The sequence below is a fragment of the Poecilia reticulata genome, chromosome 20 (assembly GCF_904066995.2).
Source record: "Poecilia reticulata chromosome 20, P_reticulata-male-v2, whole genome shotgun sequence".
NCBI lineage: Eukaryota > Metazoa > Chordata > Actinopteri > Cyprinodontiformes > Poeciliidae > Poecilia > Poecilia reticulata.
The window spans coordinates 11024721-11044205 of record NC_088849.1 but is presented as its reverse complement, the minus strand read 5'-3'; the positions used below and the strand labels follow the sequence as shown (position 1 = coordinate 11044205).

Sequence of the window (19485 nt, the reverse complement as noted above, 5' to 3'; positions counted from 1 at the left end):
AGCATAAAGCGTGGAAATTGGAAACACATGGTACAGTGTCTGGGACAGCAGAATACTTTAAAAAGGATGCTTCAGTTACATTCTATCAAACATCACGGAGATATTTTAAGCATGTGTCACATCTTTTGACGTTCTGTAAAATTTCACAGTACTACTCAACACTAATGACACTGTTGAATTTCTTACATCTCTACACATAGTTCCCACAAATCTTAACCAGAAGCCATCCTGGTAGGCAAGCGTAGCACAAAGCATAGCTGAACTGTGGCTTCAAGACCAACAAATAGAAAGTATACGGATACTCTTGACCAACATGCAAGTGAAAGATACAGTAAATCACTGCTTTTGGGACTGGCAGAGTAAGTACACAACATGCTGTAGCTAGTTTGGCAATAAGTACTAAAGTGATATTTATCTTAGTATTACACAGAGGCGAGTACAGTACTCAAAAACTGTGACTGAATAATAATAATACATCATTTTCACAAGTTAGAAAGGAATGAGAGGTTCCTTAGAACCCCTCAGGGGTTAGAAAGTTGATATGGGGTTAGAAAGTTAGCAACTGTCTACCAACATGGCTGTCAATGTGTTTCTGGAAGTGTGATGCTACATGTAAACTATGCATACTAAATATATAAAATATGACTCACACATGACCACAGTTTTGAGTTCTGACCAAAATGTGAAATTATATTTGCAGAGAGAATAAATAAAAAAGTTATTTTGTAAAATAAAACATTTCAAATCACAGCATACCAAAATAAAATATAAAACTTGGCATCTCGTTTAATTACACCAACGGCTTTATTGATTTTAACATAAACTAGTGGCTCAATAACTAGGACATGTTTAAAACATCCAGGTCCTATTTGATTGTCTTCTTTCTGAAGACAATCAAATAGAAGACTGTAAAAAGTTTGAATAGCATCGTCTTCTGGCATCCTTGCAGATATCAGTAGAGTTTTTTTTTCTTTACCTGACATTTTCCCAAGGCCAACTGCTTTTTAGTGTCTTTCAACCATGGGCTAATTGGGTTTTTGACTCTTGGCTAACATTTCTCTCTTGACAATTCTAAACTGGGGCAACCAGAGTATTAACCTACAGCTGCCCAACAAGGCTCTGAGGACAGGACACAAAAGAGTCTTCGGATCACCAATAAGAAAATTCGCAGCTTTGAAAAGCTAGCAGAGAGGTTTTACTTACTTGTTTTAAGAAATAAAGTAAAGAAGAAAAAAAAAACCTCTTTGCTCCTCTTTTCATCGTAGAAGTTTTGTTTGATCAGGGTCAAAGACAAAAGTGTAGGAGTTACAAACATATTTTGAGTTTCCTAGACTCTTTATCCTACTAATCAAGCACATTGAACATAGCAATCTACTTCCTATTTATAATTTCCTGTTGCACATTAAAATGTGTGATCATATAACATTTAGATAAAACAACATAGAAACAACGTTGCACACAGACAATTATTAAGAAATAGGGAAAAAAGCAGAAGAAAGCTACAGTCATACATTGTAGAAAAATTGTGCTAAATAGTGAAATTTAGCAAAACATGTAGCATAATTCAGCAGAAGTAGAAATTTTTGAAAAATGTTTGAAAAAGGGCAATAGTAAAATTTAACAAGATATAGCATATTTCAGAAGGAGAGGCACAAAATTTTGATATTGTGGCGGATACAATGTATATATTTCACACCAGAATGTATGCTTTTATTTTGAAGGAGAGAAGGTGAGGTGTGAAGTGACCAACGGTTGTGGTTCATTCGATTTTTGGTTTTATGTTGGAAGACATTGAGAATTAAACAAGACTCAAATCTTTTTCGTCTTTTTCTGCTGACTTCCACATTGGTGACCCCGAACATCTGGACAACAAATTGTCCAAACAATTCATGTCAAATCAATATTTGACATGAATTGCTAAAATTGATGATAAGTTTGCAGAAAACCTTTGTAGACAGTAAAACCAGTAAAAGCAGAAGGCATCTGGAGAAAGGAAGACAAGAATGCTGACACACAGAAAGAAACAGAGCACAAGAGAGAAACATTGAAGAAATAAGAGAAGGTGTGACATGTCTGTGCTCCAGAAGAGTTTGACAAAAAAAAAAGACCTGTCGCAATGAAAGTCATAGTTCTTTAAAGTAGACATATGTGGCTACGTGTTGATGCATAAATTATTTCTGTACAGTCACTAGAGTGCACAAAAAAGTAACTGACAACAGTTAGAAAATTCCACCATAGGATTACATTGTAAACCTGAAAACATTCAAAAATATGCATAAAACTTAAATCACAATTGTGAAAAAAACCGTAAGAGATGTTCAAAAGCCAAAACATTTGTAGATAGTTTAAAAAAGTCATGTGACTTTTGTCCGATTTTGTCCGATTTTACCTCAGAAAGGATCTCATATCCTAACAACCTTTTATAAGAAATTGCTCAAAGATGACATACATTTTGAATCTTTAATCCTGGTTAAAATATTGACAATAGGTCTAGATTCAGTCAACATAAGGGGCATATTTAGAAAGCTTTCTTTAATTTTAAGAAATACATCTTAATCTTTTCATATATAAGGAAGCTCAGAGATTAAAAGCTTAAAGTTAACACAGTCCATTGGAATAGTTCATTTTCAGGGCAAAGTTTGCTTTTTTAAACCAAAGAATTTTCACCGACACCACAGCATAGATTTATGTTCGTATAACCACTCACTGGATGGATCTTTAACCAAATTAATATCCCATATCTAGCTTGGCACTCATTAGTCAATGTGATTTTTTTAAAATTAAGGTCTGTTCACGAGACGAGTGAACTTGAATGCTCAACTTGGTAGGTCTGTGACGTGTCATCTGTTTTTTTTATCAACATGCAGCAAAGACTGCATTGATACAGATGCATTGTGTGTTATTCATAATGATTTCTCATCTTTTACAAATATGGTTAAAGCACTCATGTCTCTTAAGATATTGGTAAGATGTACACAAAAAGTCATTTAAACAATTTACATTAAGTACTTGAATTCCGTCAGTAATTACATCAATAAAAAAAAAAATTAAATAAATACTTGTGTTTCTTTCAGAGTAGTAAGGGACAGTGTGTGGGAGTGTAATGAAATGTGATGTATTAAAAGTGATTACATTTTTGTACCTGAACATGTCTGTGAATGTGTGTAGGTGGGCAGTAGTAACTAGTAATTGAATTGAAGCTATGTCTTCCAATTTATATGTTCAAGTTTGTTTCATTCATCAAAGGTTTAAACTTATTTTTCCACTGTTTTTAAATATAAACACTATATCAAGTGTGATTCTAGAAACTATTGTATGCTTATTTACAACTGAAGCTGGCTATTTACAGTATTTAAAAAAACAAGTTTTTCCTCACTATCTGACATCAAAGAATTTTTTACACTTTCTTTAAACTCTTAAGTTTAAAATGTATTGGCTTTTACACTTCAAACATTTTGCAAAAGTACAAATGAAAATGACATTTCAAGATATCAGTCGGATCCTTAAAGCTTGGCCACAAATGGGTCCTCTAAAAGGATAGAGACCCCAAGTCTACCACCAAATTAGTTATGCAGTGACTTAACAGAAAAGGGAATGTTTTGCCTGAGACTCAAATCTCAAGGACAGAAGACTTCTGAACAGTTCTGAAAAGAGATGTGAAAACCTGACTTGGTACAAAAGGTTTATCAGAAATAAAGAGCAGACTATTGTGAGACTTCTGAGAAGTTGTTTCCACTTTTTGTTGACATTTAAGAAACACAACTAATTTAAACTTAAATTAGAAAATGTTTTGTTAGATTTTAAGTCTGACAGAGAAAAAAGGTTGCATCTTTTTGTTTTATTGTGTAAGTACTTGCTTTCAGTTGTACATACACATAATAAATTAGTGTGCTGCACTGATTTTATTTTATTTTTCTAATGAGTTGGGCATTCTTCTCAAAAATATATTTTACATAGTGAGAAAAAAGGCATCAATGACCGTGCCAGCATTTACTGGTGAATCAAATGTTTGAGGCAGAATAATGTGCAAAGTGTATATTAAGTAGTAACAGAGGTTGGAGTGCTAGAAATCTGAATTTTAGAGAATTTGAATGAGGCATTATGATTGGTTTTTAGTACCTCCACTTCTATTAAAGGCTGCTTTAAAGAACTTTAAAGAAATTGCTTCTGGGAGACAAACCACCAGCTCTAGATTCAATTGAACCTTATTGTTTCAATATATCCAGTGCAGTAAGATGTACGTTTCCAGCATGGGAATTGTGTTAAGTGTTATTATGTATAACATCACCAGAGAATTGACTGGTGAATAATAAACCTCCAATGCTCCAATGCTTTTTCTGCATAATCTTTAGAAGATGGCATTCACTTGTTTCCTTGTCAACAGATTTTCATGTTTTTTTTATCATTCATTTTAGATTCTCTGTCTCTGCAACATCAGTCATCAAAAATTCACCAAAAACTAAAAGACAGCAAACACACACACGCCCGACAAAACCAGCATACCTCAGCTTTAATCTTGTTGTCTCCGAAGCACAGATGCTGCAGGTAAGCTGCAGCATTGGACTGCACCGATGGGAACTGGTGTTGTAACATCTGGATCACCTCTGGCAGCTCCGGATCTCTCCACCCAAACTCTCTGCGGAGCAACAGACAGAGGCACTTTGATTTCTTTAGCGCATTAAACAAGGCATCCAGCTGAAACACAAGAGATTACCCGAGACAGGTCCAAGTGACTCACAGATTTTCCTCCCAACATCACAAAAGCTGGAGACTCAGCTATTCACTCCCATGTTTACACAGCACACACAAGGAAACTCAGGAAATCGAAAAGACAGAAAGGAAAATAAATTATCTCTTTCTCTCTTTTGTCAAACAAATGCATTTTTAAAAGAGAGTGCTTTTAAAGAAAGCAACAGAGTGTGACTTAAATCACAGACATTACTTGATGAATTAGCAGTCGACCAAAACACGTTCATTTCCATCCGACACACAGGAGATGATAGATAAAACAATGAGCCCAGCAGGTTAAACAAGTAGCGACTTCAACACTTAGAAGTAAACAGGAAGGGAAAAAAAATAATTAAATAGAATTTAAAAAAAGAAAAAACTCATGCCGTTTCCTCAGCTCCATCTTGGATCAAAGATGAGGGCTTCATTCAAAAAGTTCTCAGAGGAAAGACATACAGCTTATTACCTAAAAACATGCATGATAATTTTCTGACTCATATCCACGTCTGGAACGCTAATGTAAAAATCATTTAACATGTTAAGCAAGAGGAAACAAGTGGGCAAGCCAAGAACATAATTGTGTACACTACTTCTTTAAGAAAAAAACTTTGGTAAACTACCTCCGAACTACAAATGGAACAAGCTAATTGCCGCCTGTGTAATTAGAAATGTATTGTTTTATGAGCAAGAACCAAACCAAAAAAAAAAAGAGGAAAAAAAGCAAAACTTGCACAGCACAGTATTACCACTGCTAGAAGACTGTCTGCTGAGGGGGCAGGTTGAGTTATGTTCTGTACTCTCAGCCATTAGAAGTTTACACATCTCTGAACACAGTGGACAAAGTGAAATAAATGTTTTGTCCCTCGGTAGTACTCAGGAAATGGCCTGCTTTATTGTGTTATTCTGTGTTAATATTTGTTTTGCTACAGGCCCCCAAATGAGGAAATTATAAGTGTGCGCGCACACACACACACCCCCCCGCACACACACACACACACGCACGGAGGTAACACGCGTGGCAGTGTTTCCTCCACCTAGTGAAATATTTTCTCCAATAACTATTCTGCCCATTGGTCAGTACTTTTAAGGTGATTTGAAAAAATAAATAAAAAAAACAAAGCCACGTATGTTGAAACTTCACAGCCCTCATCGATTGAAGTGTTTGAGGATTGATTTTGCCGTTTCTGCCTTTGTGGTTACAGTTCTGTGACAAAATGTGGGCTCTGTAATTCCCATCAAGCTATAATGATTTGTTTTACCCCCAAGCCCAGCTCACCCAAACATGAAAAAAAAAAAAAAATGGGCGAACTGACCTGCCTAGAGAGTGAAAATTGATGGGGTAAAGGACGATGTGAAACTTTGCATCCAGCGGGAAAATAAAGCCCCGGCGCTCTCAATTCTGGCGGATCAAGCCAGCGCGGTTTATGAAATGTCTGTAAAAAAGTGCCACATTCACAGGGAGTAAACATGGCTCTCAAAGATAAAGCAAGCTGCAGCGTGGACAGCTCTTTATCTGCCAAATGATAAGTGTTATTTCAGCAAGAAAACACGACTGAAGGAGAGCGAGGGAGGAGGAGAAGGGATTCCCAAGGCGTTTAAGGGATTTAGGAGGAGAGACCCTCAAACAGGTCTCCTTAAATCACAGAGCCAGATAGCATCAGGGCAGGTTGTTTGTTTATGTGTGTGTGATGGGTGTGTAGCAAGTTTAAGACAGCATCATTATGTGTGTGTTTCTTTTGTGAGCATAGCTGCATCACTACCCATTGGTGTCTGCTATGCTTCCTGTGTGTGTTTGTGTATTTGCAGATCTATTTATATTCATTTGTGTCTTGACTTAAGAGAATGCAACCATAGGGAGATGTGCTGATGTGTGCTGCTGTTTGCTTGTGTTTGCGTGCGCGTGTCATCCATCCCCTGCAGCCTTTCAGCTCTGTCAGTGTAGTTAATAGAAAGCAGAGTGATCTGCTGATAAGATAAGCATCATGGCTCGCCATTAATTAAAAACCCCTGGTAGGGATGGAGACGGCAAGCGGGGAAGAGCAGAGGAAAGGAGAAGAGAGAGAGAGTGAAACACAGAGGGAGAATTGGAAAGAGAGTACCAGAGCGTTCAGGGGTTCATCTGGCAAGAAGAAGCTGACAGGAAGGGGTATGTTAAAAAAAAAGAAAAAAGAAAAAAAAAAGGAAACTAACCCTCAAACAAGAGGACCGTCATGCTTGCACAGGTGCCAATAAGAACAATTACCTTGGTTTATGCAAACCCAGGTGACAAGCCACTGATGTGAAACAGCAGAAAGAAAGAAAAAAAAATGCCTGCAGAGAGCAACAATTGCATAAAACAGAGTTGTGGAAAAAGTTTGGGACAAACATTTCAGATTACTTCTGAGAAATCTGCATCACAATGCATTGCTTCCTGCGTGGCACATTCTTTATATAACTTTATCACCTTATAGCGTACGCTTTGAGGTTTGAGTTCTCAATGGACTGGTGGGAACGAAAATGAAGTCAGCCTCTGATGCCGCACAGAGCTCCGTGTTCCCGGTGAGACGGGTATGTTTTGCAATTTCTTGAGGCGTGCGGAGGCGTGATGCAGCAAAATACTTTAGAAAAAAAAAAAAATTAGGTGTGGCAGAAGAGCAGTCTTACAAAGCGAGTAGATAAGGCAGGTGGCAAGGGAGGACGGTGGGGGAAAAAAGGTGGAGCTAGAAACAGTGTGATGGAACTGGCACAAAGTGAAGAAGATTCTATGGATGTTGGGCTTTTTCAGGTCAACAGACAACACTTAGAGAATGACGGATGAAAAAGGGTATTACACAGATTAGAAAGTTAAGGTTTTTAAATGAAATGCAGTCATTGTTGTCCAGGATTTTGAAACATAATTTTAAAACAATACGTCTCTCTTTTCAAAACCAATCTTCCAAACTCTCGCACTACTGCATTATTTGGCAGACAGTTGAACGCAACTCTGAAACATCATCGTGTCCCTTGATGGGGGCACATCACCGAACAAAATAATCAGCCAAAACATCAACATTGTGTGAAGAGCCTCAGCTAGCGGAATAAAAGTTTCTATGTCGACTAAGTGGAGTAAATTCGTTTTGAGTCAATAAATATGCTCAGAAAGTGTTTTGGAGATTTTACAGCTTTTAAAATGCAACAGCATAAAACATGTATTTTTAGGAGAAACCAATACACCCATCACCCGATTGTGTATTAAGTTTTCATTTCTGTGAAATTATAAGACACGATGCCATAAGAATGTAGCACTCCTCACATCACCTTCCTACACATTTCACAGCGTAGCACGCATTTGACACAATTAGATCACCAGAATCCCCCCACCCCCTCAAATTTAGGTAATTGTATGATGGAAAAACCTTGGAATGTTAAAATGTGTGAAACTGCTGGTAGAAAACAACTGCTTGGCAAACAGTTCATGGCTATTCATCATGAGTGCCTAGAGTCCTTGATGAAACTCATCTCCTGATATCTATTGTTGGTCTATAATTATCTCTGCATTACCCCTTTTTAACACTGCTAACTTTTAGCAATCCTGGCTAACATTAGCCTAGCATTAAAGCACAAAATCTGTAAGAGCCAGAATGTGAGTTTTCTGAAAGAAATGATGAAAAGGAAGAATTAGAGAGCCTGCAGAATCCTTAACATCACCGGTGAGTGAGTTTAGAGTAATACTGGTGAAATCTAGTGTGATGCTTTATTACACTGTAAAGTCAAAGCATTTTTAGGCATTTAAATGTCATCAGATTTCCTTAATGTCAATAAATACCAGACAAGGTACTCAGATCTGTGTTGGAGACAAAAATCCCACGTTGGAACTTTTCTAATGCTGTTGCTGCTCAGTAAACAAATAGTTGCAGGACCAAGACAAATCAGATCACTAAAGAAGTAACAGGTTTATCTTCAGGACACATATACAAAGTATTTCTCTCATGCACACATTCAAAGCAAAGTATTTCTTGACTGCTGCTACAGATAACTCTACTGCTTCTCAAAAATAAATACCAAAGGTTGTAAGGAATATATTAAAGGCAGATACAGCTGTTGAGCTTTGGCTATTGATTAAAATATCCAAGTACTTTTGTAAATGAATAGCTTCAGCTATCAATGGTTTTGAAAATTCAACAAGGACCAATAGACGTTTCAACAGGATAAATAAACAACATTATGTAGAGCAACACTTGCTCTTATCCCTTTTTTTTCCCCCCACCTAATATGATGCATGATAGTAAATCACATTTTAAACATTAATCATTTAGGTCTCTGAGGCCCATTCACATCCATCAACACTGACCACAATGAATCTGACTGACAGCTCCACACAGGAAGCCTGTCCCGCTGGCCTTAATCTGATTGGACAAGGCCTGTCATGTCTGGTAACTGATTGGAGGGTCAGGAATGGGCAGCATCGCAGTGTGCATACCAAAGCAGAGACTAATTAACATCAGAGCATCAATCTTTATAAATGTTGAACAGAGAAGATAGAAAACATTTAGAAAACATAAGAAAGCAGAGGGAGGTAAGAAAAAAATAGCTCTTTGTAAAATCCCTTTCTATTTATGATAGAAAGGGATATATAAATATATACAGATATATGCTCTTTACATCTTGCATTTAGAAGGCTCCTTTTTTCAGGTAAAGTAAATTGTGGAGTTAAAGTCAATAACACATTTCACCAATTTAACAGATAAACAACAGCATACATAGATTGTAGAGGAAGATGCCCAAATAGTAGCCCTAAGTGTTTTTCAGCTCAGTGTAATTAAAAGTGCATGTTAATTAAGATTATATCCAGTGAAGAAAACAAGCCCCGTCAATGTCCCCTACTGGCAAATGCTTGAGAATATAGTTGCCAAACACCTACTTGGGATTAGGTAAAAGTACAACTCAACTCAGCACCGAGTCTAATTGGGAAGGAGTTTAAGGTGCACAGAGCTGTTAGACCTGTGCTGAATGGAACACAGCTTGAGATGTTCACAAAGCAGATTGCCCAAAGGCAGAAATACAAGTGAGGACAATAAACAGTGATCTGATGCCTTTTGTGATTTTGACCCATTTTTTTCCTCAAAATCTATCTTTAAACCTTAAAGGTTCTGGGAGCCACTTCTATTCACTTACATCCTAAGTTATTCATGGTTATTCAATTAGATCCAAGACGTGATCGACTTCCAGATGGCAACTCCAAGGTTGCTCATTTGGACATTCACAATTGTATAAATGGGGGGTAACTGTTGTAATTAGTGTGTTTTGCAACATCGCAAACTTTTTTTGTCGTATTTTTTGCTTTTACCAATCGCATGAAGGTGAATGAGATAGAAGTGCGTGAGAAAGACAGGAAGGAAAGAAGGTAGAAAGTATACAAAGAGGGAAGGGTGAAAGTTTACACGTAAGGAAGTAAGGAAGGGAGGACATATGGGTACAAGGAAGGAAAGAAGTACACAATGAATATAGGGGAAGAAAGAAAGGGAAGAAATGTCACAATTAAGAAAAGGAAGGAAAAAATAAGGAAAGACAAGGACACAAAGAAGCAAAGAGACAAAGAAAGGAACCAACATAAGACTACTTTGATATGAAAGTAGGACATAAAGAAGGATGGACACAATGGAGGGGAAAGGAAATACAGAAGAAAGTGTACAAAGGAGGAAGGAAAATGTGTAAGGAAGAAGTGCATGACTACAGGAAGAAAGGAGGAAGAGATGAGTAGAAAGAAGGAAGGAAGTAAGGACACATACATGGAAGAAAGAGGTGAGGGACATTGGGAATAATGTCTTGATTTTTTGTTTTCATACTTTTGTTTTTTCCATCTAGATCTGGAGTTTACTGAAATAAAATTCCAGACTTTTAAAAATTTCATAGGAACCCTCCTGTCAGGAATTTAAAAATAATCTTTCATCCCGCTGCATCCTTGCATCCTTATAACCTTTGAGAGGTGAGGTGGATGAAACTGCCTAATTAGTTTCTCAGGCATTATAAGCTGAGATAAAAACAGGTGTATTTTAGGTTACTGAGGACATAAAGTGTGTGTATTTTGCTGTTTTTTCTACCCCCTTTAATTTAAACTTTTTCAATTAAGTTGTTTTGAAATTGTATTTTTTAACTAAATTTATGTCTCTGCCTTCGTTTTATGCTTCAGGCCAAACAGCCAGGTCAAAACAAGATCCAACAAAGTCACTGCTAATTACAGCTGCACAAACCAGTGTGTCTCCTCACCCTGCTTTGATTTGACTCAAAAATACATCCTGCTGCTTTTTATGCACACCCTGCCATAGCAAGCAGAGGCCATACAACTCCTCATTAAGTAAATACAGAGGCCTTGAAAATTATTTAAAAGTAATACATTTCAAGTTCATGTTGAAAAAAAGTTAAACATGCCCTCAAATGTTACAAAAAATATGACAAAGGACTATAAAGTCAACTATGCTGGGTTTTCGGAGTCGCTGTGTCCGAATAGCCTTTTCGCAATATTGGATGTTTGCCCAATTTCAGTTTGAAAGAAATCTCAGAGTGGCGCTCTGCAGCCTCTGCAAGCAGCAAACAAATGGCATGGCACAGCCTCAGTTAAAGAGGATCAATGAAGTAAGGAGGAGAGGGCGGAGGAATGAATGTGGTGCTCGTAATAGCTGGGCAGACAAATGGATAGACAGAAATGGGTGGAGGAAACCCGGGATGAAATCCATCCCGAAAATAAACAGTGGACAACAATCTGAGTCAGCGACAATGAAAACACTTCATCTTCTGCCGCCGTCCTCTTCCCACATGCCTTACCTACTGCTGCTCTGTAAATGACCGGCAGATGGAAATGATTTAGGTGATCACACATCAACTGCTTCATTTGGACAAAGCGAGGAGAGTTGTTTGCTCAGTACAGGTTAAGCACAAAAAAATAAAGCGCAAAATCAGACGCTGGCAAAGTAAATATAAGGCAAAGAAGTTGAGAGAGGAGAAATAAAGAATGGAGTGGACCCCTTAGCTCATCTATAACACGCTGAAGGCTTCCTGTGACTTTCTACACCCTCCTCTCTTCCTTTTGTCTGCTCATACCACCTCACTGTTCGTCACTTTCTCTCTGCCCCTCCCTGTCTGGACTTTTTTCTTTTCTTTTTTTTTTTTTTTTTCCCACTCACTGCTCCGAGCAACCACACAGACGAAGAGAAAAAAAAAAAAAATCAATATGCGTTCTCTGTGGCATCTTCCAGCTGGGTATAAGAGGCTCAGGAGGTTGAATAAAAGCGAAGAAAGGATTTAGTGAGTAGAATGAGAGGTGTTGAATGAGACTTACGTGGAATGGAGCAGAAAGAGGAAGCAGAGGGGAAGAGCTGATGAAGAGCAGAATTTAAGCAAGCGTTATTAAATCTTTGTTCACTGCGATAAGGTCGGCAGCGAGGTGCTGTAGTTGATAGCTGTTGTCTCAAAGCAAGCAGGCTCCATTACTACAGATCCTGTCTGAATACAGTGTGGTCTCTATTTTAGACACATTTACCAGTATAGTTCATATTTGTCACAATACTAATACTGATGTTCAAATCATGTTGTTAAAACGGAATGCTTTCACGTAGTTGAGCGCAAGTCTGCAGTCCCTACATGAACTAATTCCTGTTTATCAAACTTTTTTTTTGGTTTTTTTAATCAGAAAAAGCCTCTAATAACATATTGATCATAGCGTCATGCATTATTTGTTATGTCATTGACTAGTATTTGCCAGCTTATTCAAATCCAATTTATTTTTTCCTGTTCTTTTTGCTGACATAAATTTAATTTAAATGCAGACAAGCTCAAAAAGGTTTCTCTCACCCACATCTGAGATGTTTTACTTCTCAGAAAGCAAGTGAGAGCAATTTTGATAGTTTGCCAATAGAAATAACACATTGAAGAACTATAAGGCTACTGTCCCTCTAAATCCATTAAAACACAATTTTAAAACATTATATTTGTCGGTAGTTTGAAGTCCAACTCTCTGATGTTATTTTGGTTAAAACTAACACTGATTGCCTACCCACTTGGTCATCACCAAGTAAAGTCTTTTCTAATTGATCTGGTGTAAACTCTCCCTCCTTGTCTGCATCAGACAGAAATTAGGTGCAACTTATATAGTTAGGGCACAAGGCTTCAGTTTATGTATTATGAGGCTCAGATCAAATTCATCATGTAAAGAAAAACTCCAGAATTAGATCTGAAGATTTCTAATACGTTAAATGAATGCATTCATTTAAACTCATGGATACTCGATGCATGTTTTACAACTATTTTAGGAGTTAATGCCAATAAAAAGCCCACAAGAACAGATAAACTATTTTACCTAAAGTGGCAAGAGCATGGATATGAAATTTTATACTTCTTCTGCAACTCTTGTGAAGTGTCCCCTTTTTTTCCCAAAGTTGTTATAATAAGTCTAGAATAAAAATAAATAGAAATACAATACTAAAGGTATGAAATAAAACTATAACTCAGTTATCGTAGAACTGTGGTAAAGCCTATAAAACCTGATTTTTCTGTAATATTAGATTTGCGGTTTTAATGATATCAAGAGTTTTCTTGCTTTTCTCAGAAAACAGAACCAACAACAAAGAAAACATAAACCCTGCACTGTATTTGTGTGTATGCGTGTAAGTGTGTGTGTATAACTGTGCATTTGTAAGGCTGCCCATGTGCTGGGGCTGGTCAAGGGGGAAACATTAGTGTGCAGTACCATGGAGCGATTTGCCAACCTCAGGAAAACACAAGCACCAGCCCAAATCTTTGCAATTAGCTGAACACACAAAATTGAAGGACTAATCGAAAAGGACATTAAGCTGACAGACAGGTGTTCATTAATATACACATACCCCGGGTAAGTGCAAACATGCACTTACACAGCCTATGGAATTTATTAACACACTGCAGCGAAGCGGAGTGTACGCTCACGTGCACATAAAGCAGTAATCATGTGCGCACACGTACCCGCACAACTGCAAGCCCTCGCAAATAGTGTTTGCAGTGAAACCACGCAAACAAACGCTCTCCTATATACAAACACACATGCATTCAAAGAGCTATTATCCAGCATTTGCTGATCATTAATTTTCAGCCAAGTGGCACTGTTCGCCGATTGCACAGCGCAATTACTGGATGCTTGCGCAACCAAACAATAGGCTTGTGAAATACACTCTCAAGTCATTATTTGGAAGGGTCAAAAAAAAAAAGAGACACTGAGGTTATCTAGGCCATTACACTGTATCGCACTCTACGCTAATTAAAACTGAAAAATAGAGGAACAATGTAGCTACAACCATCAAGAATGAAAACCTGTTATGTTGACCAGAAAGGAAAAAATAAATCCTTTGACATTCAAATGAATAGTATTCGTTACCAGTATGAAATGAACAATTTCAGAGGAGGAAGATGTTTCTTTTTGTACTTCAAAACAGTTGCGTGACTTCAACAGGATGAAATTAAACAAATCAAAGTTGAACTTTGTAACAAAAAGTGGTTTGAAATTAAATTACATTTTGCTCATTCCTCCTTGTCCCCCACTGCTTTGCTTGCAAAGACCCACATGCAGATGAGGCTGCTGCAAATATGCAGCCTTGTTACAACAATAAAGAGGGGAGTGGTAATGAATTAAACTATTTAGAGCCTTTCTTTTTCCTTATGCATATTTGCACCCATTTTATCCTTGCAAATGGTATCACATGGTCGCCTGTGGGGAAGCCGATTTTCGTCTTTCTATTCTCACTAATTCTAAAGTGACTAAATCAAGTCTCCTTTAGACCAGGATGAGTCTTTAAACTAATCACATATCAGGGAACAATTATGACAAAATTGACCAATCAAATCCCTATCTTATACACTCATTCAATCAGACTGCATAACCTAGTTTAAGATGGCAAATGAAGAGAAGATTGCTAAGAAATTACTAACCCACTGTCCGTTGATTCGGAGGCTTGTACAATCATCTGAACTGGCCGTTGAGTGGCAAACAAAAAAAAGAAAAAAGGTGAGCCATTTCATTGTGACAATGCTAATGAGTGTTTCCAGCCAATGAAGATGTGTGTGTCTGTGTCCAGGAAATGCTCCCTCAGGCCTCGTCGCTAATGAAGGTTCTACAGTGTCAGCATGTGTCCATGTACGTCAGGCAAGCGCAAATTATCCAGAATTATTCTGTCAAGTGAATATCACAGTGATAAGGTCAGGCGCGATATTAGCGCCGTCTCTGTGTGCACGCGTTTGTGCATTCACACGCATGAATATCGTTCGCTAAATGTTAAACGTACAATGCAGACGCGGACACGTACGACAGGGGTGAGGAACCTACATTTACATTAGACAAGTAAATCTCACACAATGCACAGAGCTTCTGTCCTTCTCTTGCCTATATTTCTTGAAATTTGACTTGTCAGTGTTTTGCACAATCTTGCTCGAAACAGGCCCAAAGATAAACAACAATAAACACAGACCTCTGGCTTGTCTGTTGCCTTGGCAGAATAATAATGATGGAAGGATAAAGATGAAGTTGAAACAGATAGCTGGCCGTGACTGACATTTACACCACATTAGCCGCTCGGCGGCTTAAGTGTTCCATTTCCTGTGGGTCGAACATCGCATCCATTCAGGCAAAGAAATCAGCGTTAAACTTGAGTCCAAGACACAATCACTGTGATTACATCCTAAAATGGAAGAAAATACTTTCAAAGTGCTTTGAGGTTGCATTTTTCAATCAAACTAAAATAAAAACTTACTTTTTCTGACACTGATGGCTGGGAAATACACATGTAAAATTACAATCAACTTCTGAAAACATGCTTCATTTCGAATGAGGTTTTTATCCCATTTTTAGTTTTTTTATTGTTGTAAATTATTGATGGACACGACAAGAACAGCTAAGTGCTTTTAATTCTTAACACTACAACAAAACACAACTAAACGTGCGAGTATTCACTACTGTTGGCCTCAAAGTGTTGTCATTTTAGTGCTGCTCTGAAAATCTCATGAGAGATGAGGAGCTGAAGGAATTGTGGCGCAAACATGAGCAAGAGTTTAAAGTTTCACTCACAAAATTGCAAATAACAGACGGCCAAGAGAGAAGCTGCCTAGAAAGCAAAGTCATTTTCAGTTTGTTCTTTACCATATGAAGAATGTTTGGAAAGCTTTCACAGACCATCTTCTGACAGAAGGTAAAAGTTGTGGCAAGTTACGCTTAAAATGGACGGAAACTCTACTTGCAGACCATCAACCTAACAGACCATTTCGACTGGGATGCCTACTGCCAGTCAAAGGAGATGTCTGACACAAACCCCCATCTTTCTGGAGAAAAATGCTCCTCTAAGTGCTGGGAGACCTGCCAAGGAGTGCAGGCAGAGTAGGGGTAATTTCATGAGGTAAATTTCACTCTCCTTAGACTGCTACTCATCACTCTCCTCATCCTCTCTTCAATTCGAAGAGCTCTTCTTCCCGTATGCGCTTGCTGAAATAAATAGCCATGACCATGAGTCTCAACAACTCCCTTCAAATAACAAATAACTGAATAGCATTCAGCCCTGCCTAACAGTTGCTTTATACCCAAGGCCGTGCTTACAAAGATTAATGGTCGGATTTGATAAGACCCACTGTGATTTCTTCTTTCGTGGATATTAAATTGCATCCCTGCTAATAACAGTGTCAGTTAGTGGAAATACAAAAAAAATACAAGGACTATATGTGCAGAAGCTGAAGACTTATACAGCAATCCCTCAGTTGTAAATGCCAACACATGGTTGGTTTCTCTTATTAAGTTTCTTTGTATAGCACCAATTCACAACAAATGTCATCCCAATCCACCATGCAAAAAATAATAAAAAAGTGAGTCTATGCAGAGATGTACAGTAGATTTGATCTGTTGCCTCTTCCTCATCTACCTCATTATCCTAATCCATCTTCCCATACTTCCTGCACAATACTTTTGTGTTGACCGGCATCTTATTCTAGGTTCCATTGGGGGTCCCAAGTTTTCTAAGCAAAAGTAATTTCCCTGAGAACAGTCATAGATAAAGAATCTCCTCTTCCTGATCCTCCAACAAGTCTCTCCAGATAACTCAACAATACATCCTATGCGACTCATCTCCAACCATCTTGCTTCCTTAAAGCTTTAAGTTGAATTCTTTCTAGCATGGATCCTGTGTTTGTAGATGACAGCAACAGCTCCTTCACTTGCTTTGTCTCGGAGAAAGAAGGCTAAACACAGACAGGGTCATTTATATATAGAACATATAAAGTAATTGGCAGCAGTAGCTCTACTGATGGCCTCATCTAGGAAGGTGTCAAATTTGAATGGAATGCCAGCCCATATGTAATGTCTATGGATAGGAAAGTAGAGGAAGAAGATAATGTAAATGTCAGTAATAACTGCAGATGATGCATATAGTTGCAGAGTAGCAGAAGAAAACTGGTCAGTATGATGTCCTCCAGCAGCATAGGCTATAGCAGCTTAACTGTCATGATAACCTAAACCACAATAATCCAGGATTCCCTTGGAAAGGAGGATTTTAATCTCAATGGGACTTTCCTGGTTAAATAAAGGTTAAATGAAAAAAAAAGAAAAACTACAAGCTTTCTCAAAAGGGAAAGTTTCAAGCCTCGTCTTAAACATGGGGTTATAATGTATTCTCTTGGTACATAGTGGCATTTTTAAATACCTGTTACCTTCAGCTATTATGGCAAAAAAAACATATTTACCTACAATTGGCTGAGGACTGAAATTCAAGCAGAGATTTGGGGTATTTAGGCAGCTGTTTTACGAGCAGAAGTTTAGGCACCTTTGAATAGAGGCCACGACTGATTCAATGATTCAGAGCAACAATCCAGGTATGTTTTTGACTACATGGATTTTCATGACATCATCTGATTTTATGGAGGCAGATTAGTAAACATTTGGAGGATGTTGAAAGAACTGTGTAACTGTCAAAGAAAAACATTGAGGACTTAAATGAAATATTATTGTGAAATTAACCCAAGTATTAATACAGTAGATACACTGCCCAGTAGTACATGCATGTAGTTGTATATTATGAGGGAAAACAGCAGCTGTACCCTTAGCAAGACTGATTTTGTTTTCTTTGAAAATTCCTCACAACATTTTAAAAGTTAGTTATGACAATTAAAACAGCAACTGTTCCATTAAAGAAAGAACAAAAATGGTGGTGCAAGAAGAAGTGGCCAGGAACAGGCATACCAACGTGACTGAGATCACACAACATGACAGACTTAACACTCAATTTTCTCCCCGGGTTAATAAATAAATAAACAAACAAATAAATAAATATAAGGATGGGAAACTTTATGCCAGCTCATATTCAACACTTTTTCTAAAAAGAAAAAAAAATGCTTGATGGCAGCTATGAAATTTCATTTTCCACCTCTTTGATTCAAATGATCAGAGTTGTCTGTTTATTTGGTGCTTGCCTGATATTCACTGAGCAATGTTTCAATGACACAAATGACTGCATCCTCTGAAGTGGTATCATTTGGTAATAAAACTTTTATTTTCTACAGCTCACTCATCCTTGCAAAGTGAAAGTAATACACAAAATGGAGTAGGAAGGAAATGACTACCTAGCCGGAGCAATGCTTGCATGACAGCCCGCAGCTTGTTTAGCTTCTCTGAAACAATAAGGTGAAAACACACAGCTGAACTTGGCAACAGTCACGGCAGCATGAATGGTTGCAGTTTATTGCATATAATGTCAAATAACTAATTAAAAATCGGGACTGTGTCACTGTGGTGCTCATTATAAATACATGTGATAAGAAGCATGTATAAAATTCAGACCCAGGCATTAACAAATGGCATTTCAAGACTGCAAAACTCAGCGAACTGATGCAAGCAGCACTCAAAATGCGCAAAATGCACACTTGGGGAAAAGCAAAACGCGATCACGCATGAATTCACTTACTTGTGGCGGTTAGAGTGAATGACCATGGAAGCACAGGCAGCATTCAACACACTCACACCTTCACTAAAGGGGCAGAAACAATACTATTTAAAGACTCAGAGGAGGGGCTGCCCTGCTTCTTTATCTCAATTCACCATTTTTTTATTTTTTTTTTTGTCTTTCACTCCACTCCTGTAATCATTCGATCAAGACCAATGTTTGGCTCGACACACAGTGAAGCATGTGTCTGGCTGACACGGTGGGCTTTGTTGCTTATATGAGGTGGAAAAACATGCACACAAAGAGGAATGTACACTCGGATTCAGACAAACAACATTGGACTATTGTTGCATGCTCGAATCACTTCACAGTGTGCAGCGAGGAGGAATGAGAAAGGATTGATGGAGACAAAGAGAGTAATGGAAGTGAGGGGATTTAAAGAAAAGAGGAGACCTGCCACCTAAATAGACACAAAGGACAGCAGGAGGGAGAGTAGGAGAACCGTGTGTTTAGACTGAAAGCAGAGGGAGAAAACACTTCAGACGCTGGATGAATGCCTGCACCTCTCCACCCATTTTCACTGTCAGGCGGTCTCTGCTTGCAGAAGTATTATGGTGGGATGGAGAGAGGAGAGGAAGAGAGACAGAGAGATGGATACATTTGGAGGAATGTTTCTAAATCAAGTCAGAACTCTTGGGGTGCGTCAGTGTTATTTTTGTTTTCCATGAATCAGTGATTTAATTTCTGCATCACAAGAAATTTATTCTTGGAATGAAAGTAAATAATGTCGCACACCAACACATTTTTTTTTACATAGTCAAAAGCAGAGCTTCTTGATATACTAAACATTTTTAACATT

General features: G+C 37.9%; 1 protein-coding gene across 7 annotated transcripts in view; it reads right to left on the bottom strand.

Annotated features, from left to right (window-relative positions):
- The window catches only part of ctnnd2a (catenin (cadherin-associated protein), delta 2a), a 229647-nt gene that overhangs the window by 80665 nt on the left and 129497 nt on the right, over window positions 1–19485 (bottom strand). For all 7 annotated transcript variants that reach the window (XM_081601621.1, XM_081601622.1, XM_081601618.1 and 4 more), the window contains one exon: window positions 4504–4636. In XM_081601621.1, coding sequence (XP_081457747.1) covers window positions 4504–4636 — 133 coding nt within the window. The remainder of the gene's footprint in view (window positions 1–4503; window positions 4637–19485) is intronic.